This window comes from Dissoconium aciculare (assembly GCF_010015565.1).
Source record: "Dissoconium aciculare CBS 342.82 unplaced genomic scaffold K489scaffold_5, whole genome shotgun sequence".
NCBI classification, from domain to species: domain Eukaryota; kingdom Fungi; phylum Ascomycota; class Dothideomycetes; order Mycosphaerellales; family Dissoconiaceae; genus Dissoconium; species Dissoconium aciculare.
Window position 1 is genome coordinate 1,446,982 of NW_022984955.1, and position 17,152 is coordinate 1,464,133.

General features: G+C 54.5%; 8 protein-coding genes across 8 annotated transcripts; 4 read left to right on the plus strand and 4 right to left on the minus strand.

Moving 5' to 3' along the window:
• Positions 1-40: 40 nt before the first annotated feature.
• On the minus strand, positions 41-1,573 carry K489DRAFT_409588 (WD40 repeat-like protein; the record flags this gene model as incomplete). The annotated part of the gene is made up of 1 exon (XM_033607603.1): positions 41-1,573. One exon carries the CDS (start codon positions 1,571-1,573, stop codon positions 41-43), a length of 1,533 nt encoding a protein of 510 aa, XP_033460819.1.
• Positions 1,574-4,070: 2,497 nt separating this feature from the next.
• K489DRAFT_296510 (alpha/beta-hydrolase) lies at positions 4,071-5,495 on the plus strand (the record flags this gene model as incomplete). Its single annotated transcript, XM_033600319.1, has 1 exon — positions 4,071-5,495. A coding segment is annotated over one exon (1,425 nt), but the record flags the coding sequence as incomplete, so codon positions are not given.
• Positions 5,496-6,345: 850 nt separating this feature from the next.
• Positions 6,346-6,675, plus strand: K489DRAFT_305471 (uncharacterized protein; the record flags this gene model as incomplete). The annotated part of the gene is made up of 1 exon (XM_033600538.1): positions 6,346-6,675. A coding segment is annotated over one exon (330 nt), but the record flags the coding sequence as incomplete, so codon positions are not given.
• Positions 6,676-7,422: 747 nt separating this feature from the next.
• Positions 7,423-8,612, minus strand: K489DRAFT_356117 (uncharacterized protein). Its single transcript, XM_033602531.1, has one exon. The coding sequence runs from the start codon at positions 8,582-8,584 to the stop codon at positions 7,610-7,612; it is 975 nt and encodes a 324-aa protein (XP_033460822.1). The 5' UTR covers positions 8,585-8,612; the 3' UTR covers positions 7,423-7,609.
• A 733-nt stretch (positions 8,613-9,345) lies between these two features.
• K489DRAFT_302936 (uncharacterized protein) lies at positions 9,346-9,630 on the plus strand (the record flags this gene model as incomplete). Its single annotated transcript, XM_033600467.1, has 1 exon — positions 9,346-9,630. A coding segment is annotated over one exon (285 nt), but the record flags the coding sequence as incomplete, so codon positions are not given.
• A 180-nt stretch (positions 9,631-9,810) lies between these two features.
• Positions 9,811-11,596, minus strand: K489DRAFT_409593 (WD40 repeat-like protein; the record flags this gene model as incomplete). Its single annotated transcript, XM_033607604.1, has 3 exons — positions 9,811-11,315; positions 11,372-11,402; positions 11,543-11,596. 3 exons carry the CDS (start codon positions 11,594-11,596, stop codon positions 9,811-9,813), a joined length of 1,590 nt encoding a protein of 529 aa, XP_033460824.1.
• Positions 11,597-12,575: 979 nt separating this feature from the next.
• On the plus strand, positions 12,576-13,777 carry K489DRAFT_318494 (protein serine/threonine phosphatase 2C; the record flags this gene model as incomplete). The annotated part of the gene is made up of 2 exons (XM_033601325.1): positions 12,576-13,081; positions 13,144-13,777. The coding sequence occupies 2 exons, from the start codon at positions 12,576-12,578 to the stop codon at positions 13,775-13,777; spliced, it is 1,140 nt and encodes a 379-aa protein (XP_033460825.1).
• A 1,444-nt stretch (positions 13,778-15,221) lies between these two features.
• On the minus strand, positions 15,222-16,133 carry K489DRAFT_207864 (uncharacterized protein). Its single transcript, XM_033599626.1, has one exon. It carries the CDS (start codon positions 16,016-16,018, stop codon positions 15,491-15,493), a length of 528 nt encoding a protein of 175 aa, XP_033460826.1. The 5' UTR covers positions 16,019-16,133; the 3' UTR covers positions 15,222-15,490.
• Positions 16,134-17,152: the final 1,019 nt, after the last annotated feature.

The following is a 17,152-nucleotide window of genomic DNA, read 5'->3' on the forward strand; positions in this document are numbered from 1 at the left end:
TTCTCTTCTCCATGAAGGTAATGACCATCGAGATAACCACTCAGAATTTCTGTCGACCCAACGTCGGCTGCCAATCGAGCGGGTGCGTCTCCTCGGTGGCCGTGTCATCCTGCTTCCACATCTTGATCGTCTTGTCCGACTCGCCCGTGATGAGGCGCAACCCCGACAGGTCAAACGTGCTGCAGAACACGCCCGCTTCAGAATCCAAGGAGCCGGGCTGCGCGACGCTGTCGCCGTATTGGAACCGATGACCGGTCTTCCAGTCCCAGAACGCAACACTGCCGTTGTCACCGCCGCTGAACATGACGTTCTCCTCGTTCACGGCCAGCGTGTTGATGACGCTGTTGTGGCCCTCGAAGTTCATCATGAAATCGCCCCGCGGGTGCAGCCACTGCTTGATCTGTCGCGGTGCGGCGGACGCCCAGGTGAATTCGGTCGGGTGGTTGACGAGCGCTCGCACGCCGCCCTTGTGGTGGGTGAGCACACCCATGGTCTTTCCGGCTGCCAAATCGTACATTCGAATCGTGGAGTCGAGACTGCCTGAGATGATCTGGGGATCGGTGGCTTGGGTGAGAATGGTGCCAACAGTGCCCTTGTGTCCTCCCAGGACGTGGATGTTGGACCGCGTGCGCATGTCCCACACGCGTACGACGCCGTCTCGGCCGCCGGTACATAGGACGTCAAGCGTGGGATGCAAGCTTAGGGAATAGACTCCTGAAAGATGACCGTGGTAATGTCGGATGACCTTGTTCGTCTCGAGATCCCAGCATTTGACCATCTTGTCCTCACCACAGCTGAAGAGGTAGGGATGTCGAGGACTGACGGCCAATCCACGCACGGCGGAGATGTGACCGGTCAGTGTCAACTTCAAGGTGCCCGTCGCCATGTCCCAGATCTTGATGGTGCGGTCGCCTGCACCAGATGCGAACCATTCGTTGCCCGGCTCGACCGCCAAAGATCGCACCCAACCGAGATGACCCGAGATAACACGGAAAAGCTTCCATGGAGCATGCCAGCTCGGTTTCTGAGCTCGGACCGTATCTCGCCGGACAAGGCTTGTTGAGGCTGTATCCCTCTGAGGTGTGGGACCATGCGCGTTCGGAGGGAGTTTGGCGGTCGCAGTGCCAGTGATTCGTGTCAGGGCCATGGATGCGCCTGCCGCCTGGGACCCTTGAGGACCCGATTCTGATATGTCGTCGATCATTCTCGCCATGTCCGCATCGCTGACCACCTCCTCGACCTTGGTCTTCTTCCTCCGCGCCGCGGCAGCTACCACACCCTGCGCCTGTCTCGCCGCAAGAGCAGCAGGAAGCTCCTTGACATCGGCATACTCGTTCCTTATCCTTGATGCGATGCTCGCTTTCTGTGCGCGTTCGTTGACCGATGGCTCCTTTGGTGCGATCGCTGGCTGAAGAGATCTGTCTAGAGCTGACAGACTCCCAAGATCTGCGGCGAAGATCTCCCTCGTCCTCTTTGCTGACAAGCGGACCGCGTCCGCGGCCTGCGCAGCTGTCTCCTCAGGAATCTCGTGAACAACAGTGGGATGCTGAGCGACCTCAATGGCCCCTTCCATTGCCGTGGGACGCAAGGCGCGAAGCCTCTGGACGTGCGAAGCTTGTCGTAGGCCTCAAATACCGAGAAGTGAGTCGTGAGGGGAGCAAGTCTTCATGTATCACAGTATGTACTGTAAAGGGACGAATTCCAGCAGACGGGTTGTCGAGGGACGCTTTGCAATAAAGATCTCTCAGTCCTTTGCCTCTACGATGTTGGGGGAACTTTTGAAACTTTTGGAGACGCGCTGTCGTCGTCAGTCGTGACAAGCGTGCAGCTTCTGGTAGGGCTTGCAGAGCTATGGACGCGGGACCTTTCCGTCATGGGCTGTTAGGGTTAATTTCGGGTTCAGATGCGCATCTGGGCAAGGATGGACACACCAAGATCACGTGACTGGAACCGACTCTATCCCAACACCCACCTGCAGGCACCACAGGTACTACATACACTTCTCAGATACTGTCGTCTCACTCTCCATCCTTCAACCTTCTCATGCCCATTCTACAGATCGCATCATCGTTATGCCAGTCGCCAGTACCCGAATGAGGTCCAGAATTGTCCTGCAGACGTGCTCGCAGTGTCGACGAGGGACATGACATAAATACCACTCACGACAATTACACCGGGCGTTCTGGAGGTGATTTCAAGAGGGATCGCCGCGGGAGACGCTGTGCCTTGCAATTTCCACCCGCTCACTACTACTGCACAATGCACTACTTCCACAAGCATCATGACACAATATAATAATACGGTACTCAATGTTGAATGTGCGGGAGGGAGAACAAGGTCATGATGGTATGCCCAAGTCCCTAATTGTAATAACAATCTCGAGGTTGGACGACAACAGGGACGTTCTCTCGCGTGTGGGACTGTACAGTGTGTACATTCCCAGGCATTTAGGTGCTCGCTTGAGAAATTCCATGTGTGCTGCTTTCGCCTCGGGACGACGACGAATATCCTCGCTCTGATATTCTAACATTCTGGTTCTTCACACCATCATGGGATGCATTGCGTGGTCGCTCTCGTTCTGCGGGTGGGAAACGATTGCGGAGTGCATGGTGTCTGCACGTGCGTGCGAACCTGCCCGCCGCATGGTGCTGTAGTACGTACACTGAATCTTGGTGATTTGCGGATCTTTGACATTATTATTACCGTATCATCATGCATGCGGCATGCGCGCGCAGGTGGATGGTCCCTAGTATGGTGGTGATATTCGCTCGGTCGGCAGAATAAAGAATAGAACGATGCACTTACATTACAGCACTCCGGGCCTACCTAGGCATGGAGGAAAGAAACCTTGGGACTTGTGGGGGAAACACAACAAACTATGACGACTTGGCCGTGAGAGGAAATTCCGTCTGGCACGCCTGGTCTGGAGAAGCGGAGAGACAGAGAAGGTGCCCTGGAGAGATTTCGTTCCTCGATCCATTACAGTATAGCGTGAGCCACAGTTCAAATGTCACAATTACAATCCCGCCCGAACCGTTGACACCTCGGCCCTTGCACACACACACACACACACACACGCACACACACATCATCATCATCATCATCTCCTCTTTCTTCTCTTCTCGTCCAAGTCGTGCTTGGCGTTTCCCGCCCATCCATGCCGCCACTGCTGCACTCCAGACGGCTAGGCGAAGCGAACTGACCCACTGCGGTCAACTCGTCGTCTGGTGGGAAGTTCAAGGCCAAGGAGGTTATCTTCATGGTTTCCATGGATCAACGAGCGAAAGACCAACACTCGACAATGATGATGAAATGACAAGGACCAAATTAAAATGTAACAACCACCATCCGCCATCCATTTCACAGAGCCAAGCGCATCAGGCCCCAGAAAAGGTCGGCTCTTGGGAATGCCACATTCGGTCTAGACAAGCATGGCTTTGCGCTCGTTCCTGGGCTAACCTCGCATGATGATCGTTCCGAACGACGATCCATCCACGCTATTGCACTCATCTCCGCTCCGAGGCTCGTACATCTCACAGTGATCTCACCCATCAGAGAATCGTCCATGCGGAGGGATTTGTGATCCACCGCTAGCCATCGACATGGTTCGTCGTCTTCCCACCGGAAGTTAGCTGATGGTTTGCCATCATCGGGAGTCGAGATAGAATTGCCTGCAGCTACATATACCCCGGCCGACTGCCGTTCACTTCGATACCCTCTCGTGCTGGCACGATCTCTGACATCTGCGATCCTCGTTGCGTTCGTCAACCACAATGTCGCTCGCTCACCACGCCGCCTTGGCCATGGCCATTGGCCCTGTTGCTGCCGCACCTGCCGCGTTCACCTTCCCTCCCTTCAGCTTCCCTCCATTCAACTTCCCGACCTTCTCGATCCCAAACCCATTCGCGAAGCCGACCACGACCACCGCCGTGACTTCGCCTGGGCCGACTCCGACCATCTTCACGACCACCAACGCCCCAGTGATCACCACTTCATCCAGCGCACCGACCACGTCTACCACCTCAACCACCAAGACCTCCTCCAAGACCTCCTCCGCCGCTCCTACCGCGACGGGCTTCACAGTAGGCGCTGCTGTCGATACCACCTCGGGTCGCATCGTCGGTCACCCCGCGTTCAACGCCACTGGAGTCTCCGAGTACCTGGGTATCCCGTACGCTCTCCCTCCTACTGGAGACCGTCGTTTCGCTGCCCCGGTCGCCTACCGTGGATCCAACACCATCAACGCATCGTCTTTTGGCCTTGATTGCCCATCTGTCCCACCGGCGGTTCCTCCGGTCATCCAGGGAACTCGTCTCGGAAACTTGCTGCAGGACTTGGCTCAGACCAACGATACTCTCGGTGAGGACTGCCTGTTCGTCAACGTCTGGACCAAGCCCCAGACTGGCAGCAAGAAGAAGCCGGTTCTCGTCTGGATCTTTGGCGGTGGTTTCAACTTCGGAGGTACCAACGTCCGAGCCTACAACGGAAAGTACTTTGCCGACCAGGAGGACGTCGTGCTGGTCAGCTTCAACTACCGATCCAACATCCTCGGGTTCTCCGGTGCTCCCGGTATCACCCAGAATGTCGGTCTTTTGGACCAGCGCCTCGCGATCGAGTGGATCCGCGACAACATCGGAGCGTTCGGCGGTGACGCTTCCCGCATCACCCTTTTTGGACAGAGCGCTGGTGGTATGTCCATCGATCTTTACAACTACGCATACGTCAACGACCCCATCATCAAGGGAACCATCTTGCAGAGTGGAAACGTCAACTCGTACGTGATCCGTCAACCTCAGGATGCCGCCGACAGCTGGTACTCGGCCAGCACCCAGCTTGGCTGCGGTAACGAGACCACTTCCACTGCTGCCGCCGTTCTGGCTTGCATGCGTTCCTCCAAGACCTCGTGGCAAGACATTGAGCGCGTCTCCAACCCCAAGAAGGGTCTCGCCTCGCTCTTGGGCAGCTACGGCCCAACCATCGACAACAAGGTCGTCTTCTCCAACTACCGCGCCCTCTCCAGCGCCGGTAACTTCACCAACGTCCCGGCCCTGATCGGTAACACCAACTACGAGGCTGGTCTGCTCATCCTGATCGCTGCCGGTGCCGGTGAGGTCTACCCGCAGAACGTCTGGGACAGCATCGACCAGAGCGTCTTTACCTGCCCGGCCTCCTACGCTTCCCGCGACCGAGCCACCCTCGGCCGCCCCGTCTGGCGTTATTTCTACGGTGGCATGTACCCCAACCTGGTCATCCCCACCGCCAACATCTCCCAGGCGTGGCACACCTCCGACATCCCGACCTTGTTCGGTACCTCCGAGGACTCCACCCTCGAGGCTGCCACCCCGCCACAGGTTGGCCTTGGGAACTACATCCGAAAGGCCTGGGCCACTTTCGCCGCCAACCCCACCACCGGTCTCAGCTCGGCGCCCTTCAACTGGCCTCAGTACAACCCGTCAGCCAACACATTGATTCTGCTCGGCCAGAACAACGCGACCACCGCCGCGTACGGCCTGGCTGCCGATGTTGACCAGGGCTGCTAGATTTTCTATCATGCATGACCAGACCTCAAAAGTATGATTTTCACTTCTCAAAAAAACTGCATTGGCGTGCTAGATCAGAAGATCTGCACGAAAGCATCTCTACTTCTTCTGGCATATACGATCCCCTCTATTACTCACGATTGAATGTCGATGACTTTTATATATATCCACATAGCTGTGAAAATCACACACATGAACCGACATCTGGGAGTGAACCTTGCATCAACGTCCAACTTGCATGGTTTGATTTGTAGAGAATGAAAGAAGTGATGAATCTAATCAGCCATGTTTGCAACGCCACCGGATGATCTGTCACCTTCAACAACCCCACAATTAGGCTAGTTTCTCTGTTCAAATTCTGCACATAAAGCCAGACGGCGAGTGAAATCCGAGAATGAAGATGGGCGAGAATGTTATCGAGCCTCAATTCAGTGTTGTCAGGAGAAATGGAATGCCTTGTACTTGGACTTCACCTACAGACATCGAAAGTGCGGGCAAGTCTCCTCGGCACTCAAACTTTGAGCCAATCACAACTCCCGCGTTCTCCGCTGTCAAATTCCTTAGCTTGATCGTGCCCTGCTGTACTCCGGATCTGTACTACACTCCCCAGATCTGAATTGCAGGACATTGGGTCTCGAAATTCGGACTTCGCCATCCCAGCACCGAGGACACAAACATTCGCTTCTCGCACAGTCCGCTATTCAGCCTTGGAAACCCATCCTCTCCCCGCGGAAACTTTCAGGAAGGTCAACACAAGAAGGTCCTCACCGGACCGATTAGCCAAACGCCAAAACGAAAAATGCATTTCCTCCACCCTCGCTCCAGCATGACGGGCACCCTCTTCACGGGTACCCTCGCTGTATCCTTCCTCGTCGTCGGCATCCCACATCTCCTCCCCTGTCCCGCCGACCGCCGCCAATTCGCCGACAGCGCCGAATGTCCCGACGGACGCGTCCCGCGCCGACGGAAAAAGCGAGACGCGGATGGAACCTTGTCGAACTCGGCGAACGCGCCTTCCTCACCGGCCGCCGCTGCGAATGACGAGGCCCTTGCGTCGTTGAGCGAGGACGAGAGGCCGAAGAGGGAATGCCCTGTTCCTAAGCCCGGTGGGCTTTTGGGGCAGATCATTGGGTTCAGGAGTGAGGAGAGGATGAAGCCCGTCGAGGTGGTGGTGCAGAGCAGAGATACGAGGAGGGTGGAACAGGTCCGATCGAAAGATGATGGACTATGAAAGTGGAGCTGGGACTCACTTGCTAGACTTTCGGTAGAGTTTCCCTCTTCTTGTTCGCCACAGCGCGGGCAGCCGGCATGCGCAACTCTGCTCGATGGCAGCAGATCTCGCCGCGAGCGAACAAGCCCATTCCTGGGCTCTCACGCTGCTTCACCCCGTGAGGAAGAACAACCGCCGAACACGCTCGGGCCGTGATGGACAAGATGCTAGTCACTACGCTCGTACGCCACACGTGCCCACCGCATTGGCCGGAGATATATCGTGACGCCGACCATGGATGCCCAACCCAAACATTCACCCAAATCCGTCGAGTCCCTCATCATCACCGGTGAGAGCAGGCAGGCGTGCGGGACAAGGTTTCAGTTCCCATCGCGGCTGAATCCGAATGCGTCGGTGAGGGCACTTCCGCCCGTCATCGGAGATTCGATCCAATTGCCCCAATCGACGTCCATGATCAGATGCTGCACGATAGCAGAAACGCGCACCTTCGGCGGCGTCTGGGAAACACGCATCCTTGCCGATCGAAGTCTTGCCTTCGAACGACCAAGTGTGACTCCGATGATGAGATCCAATGCCCAACGGCGAGAGGAACTAGGGAAGGTTGAGGCAGGCCTCATTGTCAGACCATTCCTCATCAGGCCAACGAAATGAGAGCGCTTGTAATTGTGACAATGGAGTCAAATTTCTTCTTTTTGCTATGTACAACAATGTAAAACACCCAATGCTAACGGACTGTGCTGGTCCGGGTACTCATCTATAGACTCTCATATCAAAAGAAAAAAAGCAATTCAGGCCATAATGGCAAATCAATCATCGTCGACCCGTTCTCGTTCATTCATCACATCATCGTCTTGCCGATCTCACTCTGCCAATCCTTCGCCCGTTCAAACCCATTCGAAAACGACTGGTAATCCCTGAGCGCCTTGTACACGAGCGAGGTATCCGTGACGACAAACGGGCCGTATTGCACCACCGGCTGATCGAGCGGCATGCCGGAGACGAGGATGAAGCGGGAGCTCCGCACCGCGTCGGCCGGGACCTCGGCGACGATCTGGTCGCCCTGCTGCTCGAAGACGGTGTTGTGGTATTGCTGCACCTCCTGCTTGGTCGCGCCGGTGTCGAAGGTCGTCGCGCCCTCGAGGATGTACGCGAAGCTGTTCCAGCCGGCCGGGAGCGCCTGCGCGATCTTCCCGCCGGGTTGGATCTCAATGTCCAGGAGCCAGACGGGGGTGTAGGCGAGCTCCTGGAGGCTGTCGACGCCCTCGCTGCGGCCGCTGATGACTTTGACCAGGACTTTGCCGTCGGAGGTCTTGGCTTGGGGGATCTCGGCGGCTTTGAGGTCGCGGTAGCGCGGCTCGCAGTCCTTGAGTTGTTTGGGCAGGTCGACCCACAACTGCATGCCGACGTTGCTGCTGCCGTCGCCGTTGTCGTGAGGCATTTCGGCGTGGACGATGCCGCGACCGGCGGTCATGAATTGCAAGTCGCCGGTTTCGATCGTTCCTTTGTGGCCAGCAAAGTCCTCGTGGTCGACTGCTCCGGAAAGCAGATAAGTGATCGTCTCTTGTCCTCGGTGCGGATGATCTGGGAAGCCTGCGCCGACGGCGACATTGAAGTGGTCCAACATCAGGAACGGCGAGAAGTTCTTCAATTGAGGAGTGCCGATCGACCGGCGCACAGTGGCGCCAGCTCCCTCGGCTTGTTCTCGCGCCTCAAAGACCTTTCGAATTCCGCGAGGTTTCGGTGATGCTGCATTGAGCGATGGGTCTTGTGGAGGGATGACGGGTAGGCCGACGAAAGTGGAAGAAGGAGCCATTGCAGAGGTTGTTGTGTGATTCAAGCGGGTTGAGATATTCCTGGTGATGTTTTTGATCGATGGACGAACAATTGCTTGCATGAAGGTTGTGACGGAGTCTTGTTGGTAGTAGATTCCTGTTGCGATGGCGAGTATGCAAATCAAAATGGACGAAAACCACTTCATCGGTCTTGACGAGCCTCTTTTATAGACAATCGAAGGTGATTCAGAAAGATCGTGATGTCGCTGGAAGTTCCGAATTGTTGGGTAATCATCATTATTGTACATTTCATGAATGGCTAAGCTCTCGCTAGCTGACAATCGATTGCTGACCAATTGCCTCATTAGGATTATAATGGCCAGCTAATTTGCGAGCTTTAAAATCGAGTCAGGTCCAACATTTCCGCGCTTGCGAAATCCCGATTCGGGGTCCACCTCGGCTATCCTTTTGAACTGGACCAACTTCTACTTGGACAAGCAGTACCAACTGTGCTGTACATATCTCGACCGTCTGCGAAGGTGCAACGATTCCAACCCTTGTATGGTCAATTGATTGATCTGTCACACCGAAGTCTCTCGCAATAATGCAGCAGGATGACGATAAGCTTACCGCAGAGCAGGCGGTAAGCAATATGCAGGCGTTCATTGATTACCACACTGGTGGGATGCCCGAGGACAATTTTGATACCACATTCAACAAAAGTCTCAAGGCTCGGTCGGCCGTGGTCAAGGCTCCCGGCGTGAATGCTAAGGCTGTATTCGAATTCACGATTCCTCGCGGCTATAGCAACACGCCCGTCGGTCCACAAACTAGCCACGGCGGCGCAATTGCCACCTTCTTCGACATCACGACCAGCATGGCCATTTGCGCCTGTGATGTTCCCGGCTGGCAATCTACTGGAGTTTCGCGCAACCTCGCCGTGACATATTACAAACCACCTGTCGAGGGCGATGCGGTGATCGTGGAGGCCGAAGTCATGTCCATTGGGAGGTCTGTCGCAACCGTGCGAGGTGTGCTGCGACGAGAAAGTGACGGAGCCGTTCTTGCGACCTGTCATCATGACCGGATGCTCGCTCGAATTCCGGAGACGAAACTCTGAACGCAATCGATCAACTCTCGCATGCATATGCTAGGGACATCCTGGCCGGATCTTCTGTCTATCAGTGTTTTGGAGCCGCGCTGCGCACCGGCTGGTGCCGGAAGGCTCAGCTGAGAGCGTCGCGAGTCATCGGGAAGATACGAGCTCTCAAATTCCTCCAGCCATGTCGCTCGCCCACAGCTTGACAGTCCTGTCACGGCCACACGAGGCGATCCATTGCGCATCAGTGGAAATATCAGCTGATAAGACAGCTCCATCATGACCGGTCAGCGATTTGCACAGCGCCCAATCATCGCTAGAGAAGACGTTCACAGCTTTGTCGAATCCACCGCTCACGAGGAAGGTGCCGCTCTTCTTCGGAATGTATTCATCCTCGGTGTCATGAGAACTGTCGCCATTCATGACCGAATCGCGCTTCAGGGGCGATGCTGCCATTGAGGGGCCGTCTGAGCCCTTGAACCACCGAACTTCAGTGACACCTCCAACGTTCGCGCCGATGCTTGCGCTCTCGCGCACGGCTCGTACGTCCCAGACTTTGGCGAAGCCGTCAACGCTGCCAGTTGCTATCCGGAATCCATCAGGGTTCCAGTCCAATCCATAGATGGGTTGTGCATGACCTTCCAATACCATTATGGCCTTCCCTGTCCTCAAATCCCAGACACGTCCGATCGAGTCCAAACCAGCTGTAGCAATAAGACTGCCATCGCTCTGAAACCCGACAGCGTAGACTTCCCTGCTGTGACCCTCTTGTGACAATAGTTCTGTTGTGGTAGCCACGTCCCATAATCGCCAGGTCGTGTCGTAGCTGGCGCTTGCCAAATATTTTCCAGATGGATGAAATTCGATTTTGCAGACACGCCCACTATGGCCACTAAGTGTTGCGACAGGCGTATCTTGTGCTAGAGACCAGAGATGAATATCGTTATCGCCCTGTCCGCCAGACGAAGCTAGGCTGATGGTTCCCGGTGACGGCGTTGATGTGATGTCTGCGTCAGGGTGCCACGCTAGACCACCAATCATAGCCCTGTGTCCCCGGAGGACCATTTTGGTATCAAGATTGGGCACATTGAGAAGTTGAACGGAACCCGTCCAATCTCCGACAGCCAAGAGTTCGCCTTTCGGATGAAACCGCACAGCTGATACCGCTCGTCCACAAGCGATCTGACTGCCGAATAGCTCAAACGCGCCCAAATTCTGTTTGATCGCATGCCTGTGTTGTACGTGAGTCTGCACAGAAATGGTCGACTCGGCTTTCTGGAATGCCACTCTCTGATTTGCTCGAGGAATCGAAAATTTCAAGATGTCTTGTCGAGATTTGCGTAATTCCTCGCTGCCTTTGGTGAAGAATTCTGTAGGCACCTCTTCGTCCTCCTCGTCCTCGTCACCCTCAAGCATGGAATCATCGTCATCGGCCCCTTCTTGCACAGCAAACAGAATCTCACGAAGTCGATCGCGTCGATCTTCCCGCTTCTCGCCAAAGAGTGTGATGGGCTCTCCTCGTGCCCGAAGCTCAGCGCGTACTCGAAGGTCATCTGTCGGTACTGCGATCTGGGCGGCCTTGCGTTTGCGAGCGAACTCATCGAGAAGGACGGATGATTGCTGTGAAGGTACGCCAGCTGCAAGCGAGGGAATTGAGTAGTTGTTATCGGTAGCTAAGAGAGCTGTCAGCGACGCTCGTGACTGGTTGGAAAGCATCTTGGGTACATACGAAGTCTTGCGAGGTCAATGCTAGTATCTGCCTGTGGTATTGATACATCAGTCAAATTCCGTCCTTTCCGACATGGTCATCGGTGGCTGCCGAGGGCATAACGCTCGCTGTAGGAGTGATTGTGAATACATGATGCGCCATTTCGATAGGGGGTATGAATGTAGGTCTTACCTCGTGCGATTCCTCGACATAGGCCTGGCGCGAAGGATGAATTTGCCCGGCCATGGTGAATGTATGGCAGCGATGCGGAAGGAGCAGTCCAAGAGAGTGTTTGCTGGCAACTATGGCGGCGACATTGTTCTCATCTACAGCGCATGTAGATCCTCAAGGCGAATCGCTACAATTCTGTGATTCAATTAATCGCGAGCCGCATCAATGTGAAGCGCTGAGTCATCCGGCGGGATGCGACACACGTGACTTGCCAGCATGACGTTGAAATGGAGAGAAAGTGCCCAGGTGAGCTTGAAGTGGTCTCCCGACTCCCGATGTCTTTTTACTCTCCCTTCCAAGGTTTCAAGTTGTTGGAGGGAGATTGTCCTTGCCCAGCGCCAATGGGTGATGAAGAGACATAATGAGCAATCGTATGGAATTGTTCTACACCAGTAGAATCTTCCCTAGGCAGAGGGCATTTGAGACGTCCCTCACGTGGTCTGTTTATATATAAGTTGGAATTGGGTAGTGGTCATCAATACATCCATTGCATCTTCATTACGTTTCTTCCGCGCGTGATGGCGTCCCGTAGTGGTCGCATGTCCATGTGCAGGTGGAGAGGGAAACGCTCGAGACGACGGATGTGCGGACTGGAACCCTTGAATGTGCAACTTTTGGTCCAGCGGACAATTATTCGTGCTCACACGACCACGAGACTCCTCCTCCATTGTAACAACCACTCCCGTCACTTTACCACCACCACCGCCTCTCGAACCAACACTCGGTAGCAAGCCATTTTTGCAGTCTGCTGTCGTGTGCTCTTGACCCACGTTGCCGAGCGCGCATCACCTTCGAACACTACTCTACTCGCTCAATCACACATATACATCAATGGCCGAGCTCTCGTGATGATTTTCACCGCCGCCGTCGTTTGCTACATACTCGCCGCCGAGTTGCAATGTCCGCCTCTCTTTTCTCCTCCTCAAGAGTGCTCATGAGACGCGGCCTGACGTGTACAGCGACTTCCACCACATCCCGGTCGACAGCCAAGCCAATGTCGCCGGCGATCAGAAACCTCTCGACGACAAATTCACAACATAACTCTAATTCTTTCACATATCGGCTGTCGGCTGCCTCATCACCAAAGCGTGCGCCTGCGCGAGTACCGCAGTACGGCAAGGACTATTGGAATCTCGCATCGACCCACGCCAATCCCAGTCCGCCATATCTATCATCCACCAAGCGCGATTCGGGAGAAGATGCCTTCTTCGCATCCACAATAGGCGGAAGTAAGCATAATGTGGCATTCGGTGTCGCAGATGGTGTAGGAGGCTGGGCGGATTCTGGCGTGGACCCCTCTATTTACAGTCAAGCACTTTGTGGGTTGATGGCAGGCACATCCTACATTCACGAAGGCTGGGCGTCGGGGAATACTTTCAAACCAAGGGACCTGTTACAAACAGCATATGATGCCGTGATGCAAAACCCTCGTATTGAGGCGGGAGGATGCACTGCGAGCTTGGCTATCGCAGATGCAGAGGGCAGAATGGTGACTGCAAAGTATGTTCATTGATCTAGCAGTTGGAGGTCGATGTTTTCATGTCGCTGACCGAATTTTACAGTCTGGGAGATTCAGGTTTCCTGGTGCTAAGTCCAGGGAAGGTGGTTCACAGATCAACATCACAGACCCACGCATTCAACACACCCTATCAATTCTCCAAATTAACGCCCAGAATGCAAGCGCAACAGTACATCTTCGGCGGCACCGAACACTTCAGTGAAACTCCCGCGGATGCAGACGAGACCTTATATGACTTGAAACACGGCGACATCGTGCTCTTCGCCACCGATGGCGTCTGGGACAATCTCTCTGCCCAAGACACCCTCGCGATCGCGACCAAAGTCATGCAAGACGCTGGCTACTGGTCAAAGCCGCAAGGCTCCTCCTCCTCGAGCAACGAGACCATCCAAGACGACGCTCGGATCCGCGCGCTACCGACAATCATCAACGATAGCAATTCGGAATCTTACCTGCCCGGCCTTCTCTCCAAGGCGGTCATGCGGGAGGCCAAGGTCACCGGTCTGGATAGGAAACGCAACGGCCCGTTCGCAAAGGAGGTTCGTCAGAGATATCCGAGCGAAGGCTGGGTCGGTGGGAAACCCGACGATATCGCCGTCGTGGTATGCATTGCTGTTCAAGGTGAAGCTGAACAAGCCACCGACGGTGGCAGCGCTGGCATCAAAGCCAAATTGTAAAAGAAAAACAACAACAACAACAACAACAACAACAACAACAACAACAACAACAACAACAACGATACGTTTCCTATAGACCGAGGCATGGGAAGTCTACACAGACTTTCCAATGAGAGTGAATTAGCACAGATGTGCCGGAGGCAATGTGGCTTTGGTGTGTTGATAAGCACGAATGTTGGTTGCGTATCATTGATATCATTGAAAGGGGGAGCCGGGCATCATTATCTTCCGAGAAAGCTTTTACCAAGGCACAACAGAGGACCAAGATGAATCGACCGGTCTGAGCCGGTATGTAATTTCCTGTAATATAGAGAGAGCGATTGGGACGGGGGAGGGGGAGTGAAAAGTGAATTGCATTCATAATGGGTTTCTTCGATTGAACGATTGAAATCTTCTACGTGCCATCAGTCCAGCGTTTGAGTTCTACTCAACCTCGCTTGTAAGATCATCAAAAACGGGGCTCCTTGGGGGGCAGAGGACAAATACGAACGGACGCCTATCGATACTGGAAATTTCTGCTTCGAGAGGGCATGGCCAGCTCCCGGTTTTCACATTTGCTCGTTGTGGATCCCATCACGAGCCTCCTTGGCAGTATGATAACGACATCGATGGGAGCGCGGATTCATACTTGTCGACGTTATGTACGAATACGTCCCTCTCCATTGCCTGAAGAAGAGACATACTCGCGTCGCGGAACGAGCAGTCTATCGGAACGTCCGCGGCGCCACGATCATCGTCGACCTAGGAGGCCATCACGAATGGAATCGTTCCACAATGACGATAGTCTCGGCTTGTAGGAGTACCGGAATCCGGCACCTGATCACCCGGAAGTACTTCTTGGCGATTGAGCGATTGAAGTCGTGATTAAGGTACATCGTGCTTCTCGTCATCGTGTAACTTGACTGCTCACGCTTGATGCACCTTGGCATAATGAATCATGTTGTTGAGGAAGGGAGTATCATGTTGTGCAGATGATGTTCCTGAGTACATGCAGTCGGCTTCTCGGTAGTGGATGTGGCCTCTCAGCGCAGTACAAAGTAGCTGACATGGCTGTGGACACCCTCTTACTGCGGATCCAGAAACGGGCAGAGTCGGCGCTGCTGTCAGTGGAAAAAAAATAAACACAAAGTATAGGGAGCAAATTGATGTCAATTCTCGACCCTGGTCTTCAGGCATCAGATTCCCTCCGGCTTGAGATTGGACGACCTCGGGATCGAACAAAATCAAGACTGTCCCTACCTGTGATGACAAACATCAGACGGGGTTTGCAGTCGACACTGGGCATACTCTACTACGGGGAATGCCGTGATGGGTCAATGTAGCAGGATGTGAAGCCTGAACTGCTGCCCAACGAGGAGAAAGCGTGCGAACACCAGACTCGACCAGACCGTAGTGACCTTGGCTAGTGTAGGCAGATCGAGTGTTGGTCCACGATATTCAACGTCGACAGGGTTCAAGGCATGACCTCTGATAAGCCATCGTTTGTGATGTCTGTGCATAGGAGGCAGACTGATACCGACGGACGAAGTTTTCAATCAGGCGTGCCATTTGTCGAGAGCGTTGGTGCCTGAGCGCCGCCAAGGTGATTCCGAGGCTGTCTGATCATGTCAGTCAGCCAGCGGCGCCAGCTGACCTACCTGGCGAAATCAGGGGCCTCTGTTCGCCAGGGCAGTCTCGTTGTTCGCTTGGACATGACTCTGCGCATCACGACCGTCATTCGTGATATTGCTGAGGCTGGGCGTCCGACTCGTGCCCTACCTTTGGCGGGACCTGCGTCGATACCTGCGTGAACAGCCACTGAACACACCGGTTTTGGCGGAACAGTGCAAGGGAAAATGCACTCTGCGACTGCGCTGACTGCTTTGCAGAGACCGATTCGCAAGGTCGACCAATCCGTACAGCTAACGATTGGATGAGAGTGACGGAATTTGAGCACTCGACATGCTTCCGTCGTGCAACATCCGGGCTAGGACATAGTTCGCAGTCCTGGCAGGATTCAGCAGAGCAGATGCGTCGCATGCCCCGGTTTAGCAATTTTGAGGCCAATTTGTCGATCAGCACCGGTGATGCTGCAAGCAACGCATTCGCCAATATACCACGATAGTTTGCTCTCGTCGAAAATGCCGGTCGCAGCACAGTCCTGTATGCTGCACGATTGTTCACGAGTGGAGCGTGGAGCGTGGAGCGGGCGTGCAGGCTTGGATGGTGGAGGTGGGGAGCAGGAAAGTCGCACAAAGCCATTTCATTCGGGCGGCAGCGCGCGGGGACACTTCGGAGCAACGATTGGCTGTCACGGTCCGGTTTTGCTGCTGGAGACTTCAGCCGACTTCCGAATACCGGGCGACGTCCCTCCTGCACAACTACCTAGTATAGCTTCCTAGGTATGCTGCATGCCTTGCTTGCCGTTCTGCGGTACGCACGTGAAGCCTCTACATGTGCGCATCGACCTTATCATAGCTTTGTGTTCAATACCATGCCTGCCTGCTGATGTGCGGCGAACAAATCGGCTTGATGCGCGCGAAGTCCGTGCCGGGCACGATGACCAAAATTTTGACCTTTCGGTACGTTTCAAGTCTTCTTTTTGGTGGTTGTCTTGACGCCCGATGCTGACAGTGCATCGCTTTTGGAGGGTATAACGAGGCTCGTATATGCCCATGCTATGCACGAGGAAGACGCATGGGCATGCAAGTATCGGTTCGAGACTTTGAGCAGACTACAAGTGTGTCTCAAGCAGTTCATACGAGCGTGGATGACGCATGAATGATTTTACTGCATCTGTCCTGCCGAGACGAACCCCTGGACCTATTCGTAGCAGGCTTACGGCTGCCGTTCGATGCTACCTGATCGGGAAACCTGATATGATAGGCATGTCTACTTGTCGTTCGTCGAAGCCACGACGCGAGACTGATCACTCGCTCGCGCCTTCCATCTCACCCGTGGTCGGAGGCCGCAATACTGTGGGATATGGCCAATTAAGACCAAAGACCATTCCGAGGCCAACATCTAGACCAAGCTTTCGATGCCCGATAGTCTGATGCGAAGACCCAGCCATAAATATCCGACCAGTATGATTCGGCTGCTGCCCAAGTGTGCACTTGACTTGGTAAGCCTCAGCCTCTTCATGGGATAATTCCAGGGCAGTGCTGCGTGGAATTGAGAACGGAATGCACCCGACACGGATCAACGACCCACTTCCACCTCCTGCTTCACTGACGTGTTATCGATCACGCCCTGGAAGTTTCTTCACTGAGATGAGACATGCAAAGGACGAAAGACTCGATATGGCACAGGTAAGAACCATTCCTAAACCGGCACGGCCATCGAGTGAAGTCGAGTATGCCCCGACGTCGCATTTATAGATATGTTCTGTCTTAT

Coding starts and splice junctions, on each gene's coding strand:
- K489DRAFT_207864 (XM_033599626.1), bottom strand. CDS start 16,018: ATGGCTTTGTGCGACTTTCCTGCTCCCCACCTCCACCATCCAAGCCTG.
- K489DRAFT_356117 (XM_033602531.1), bottom strand. CDS start 8,584: ATGGCTCCTTCTTCCACTTTCGTCGGCCTACCCGTCATCCCTCCACAA.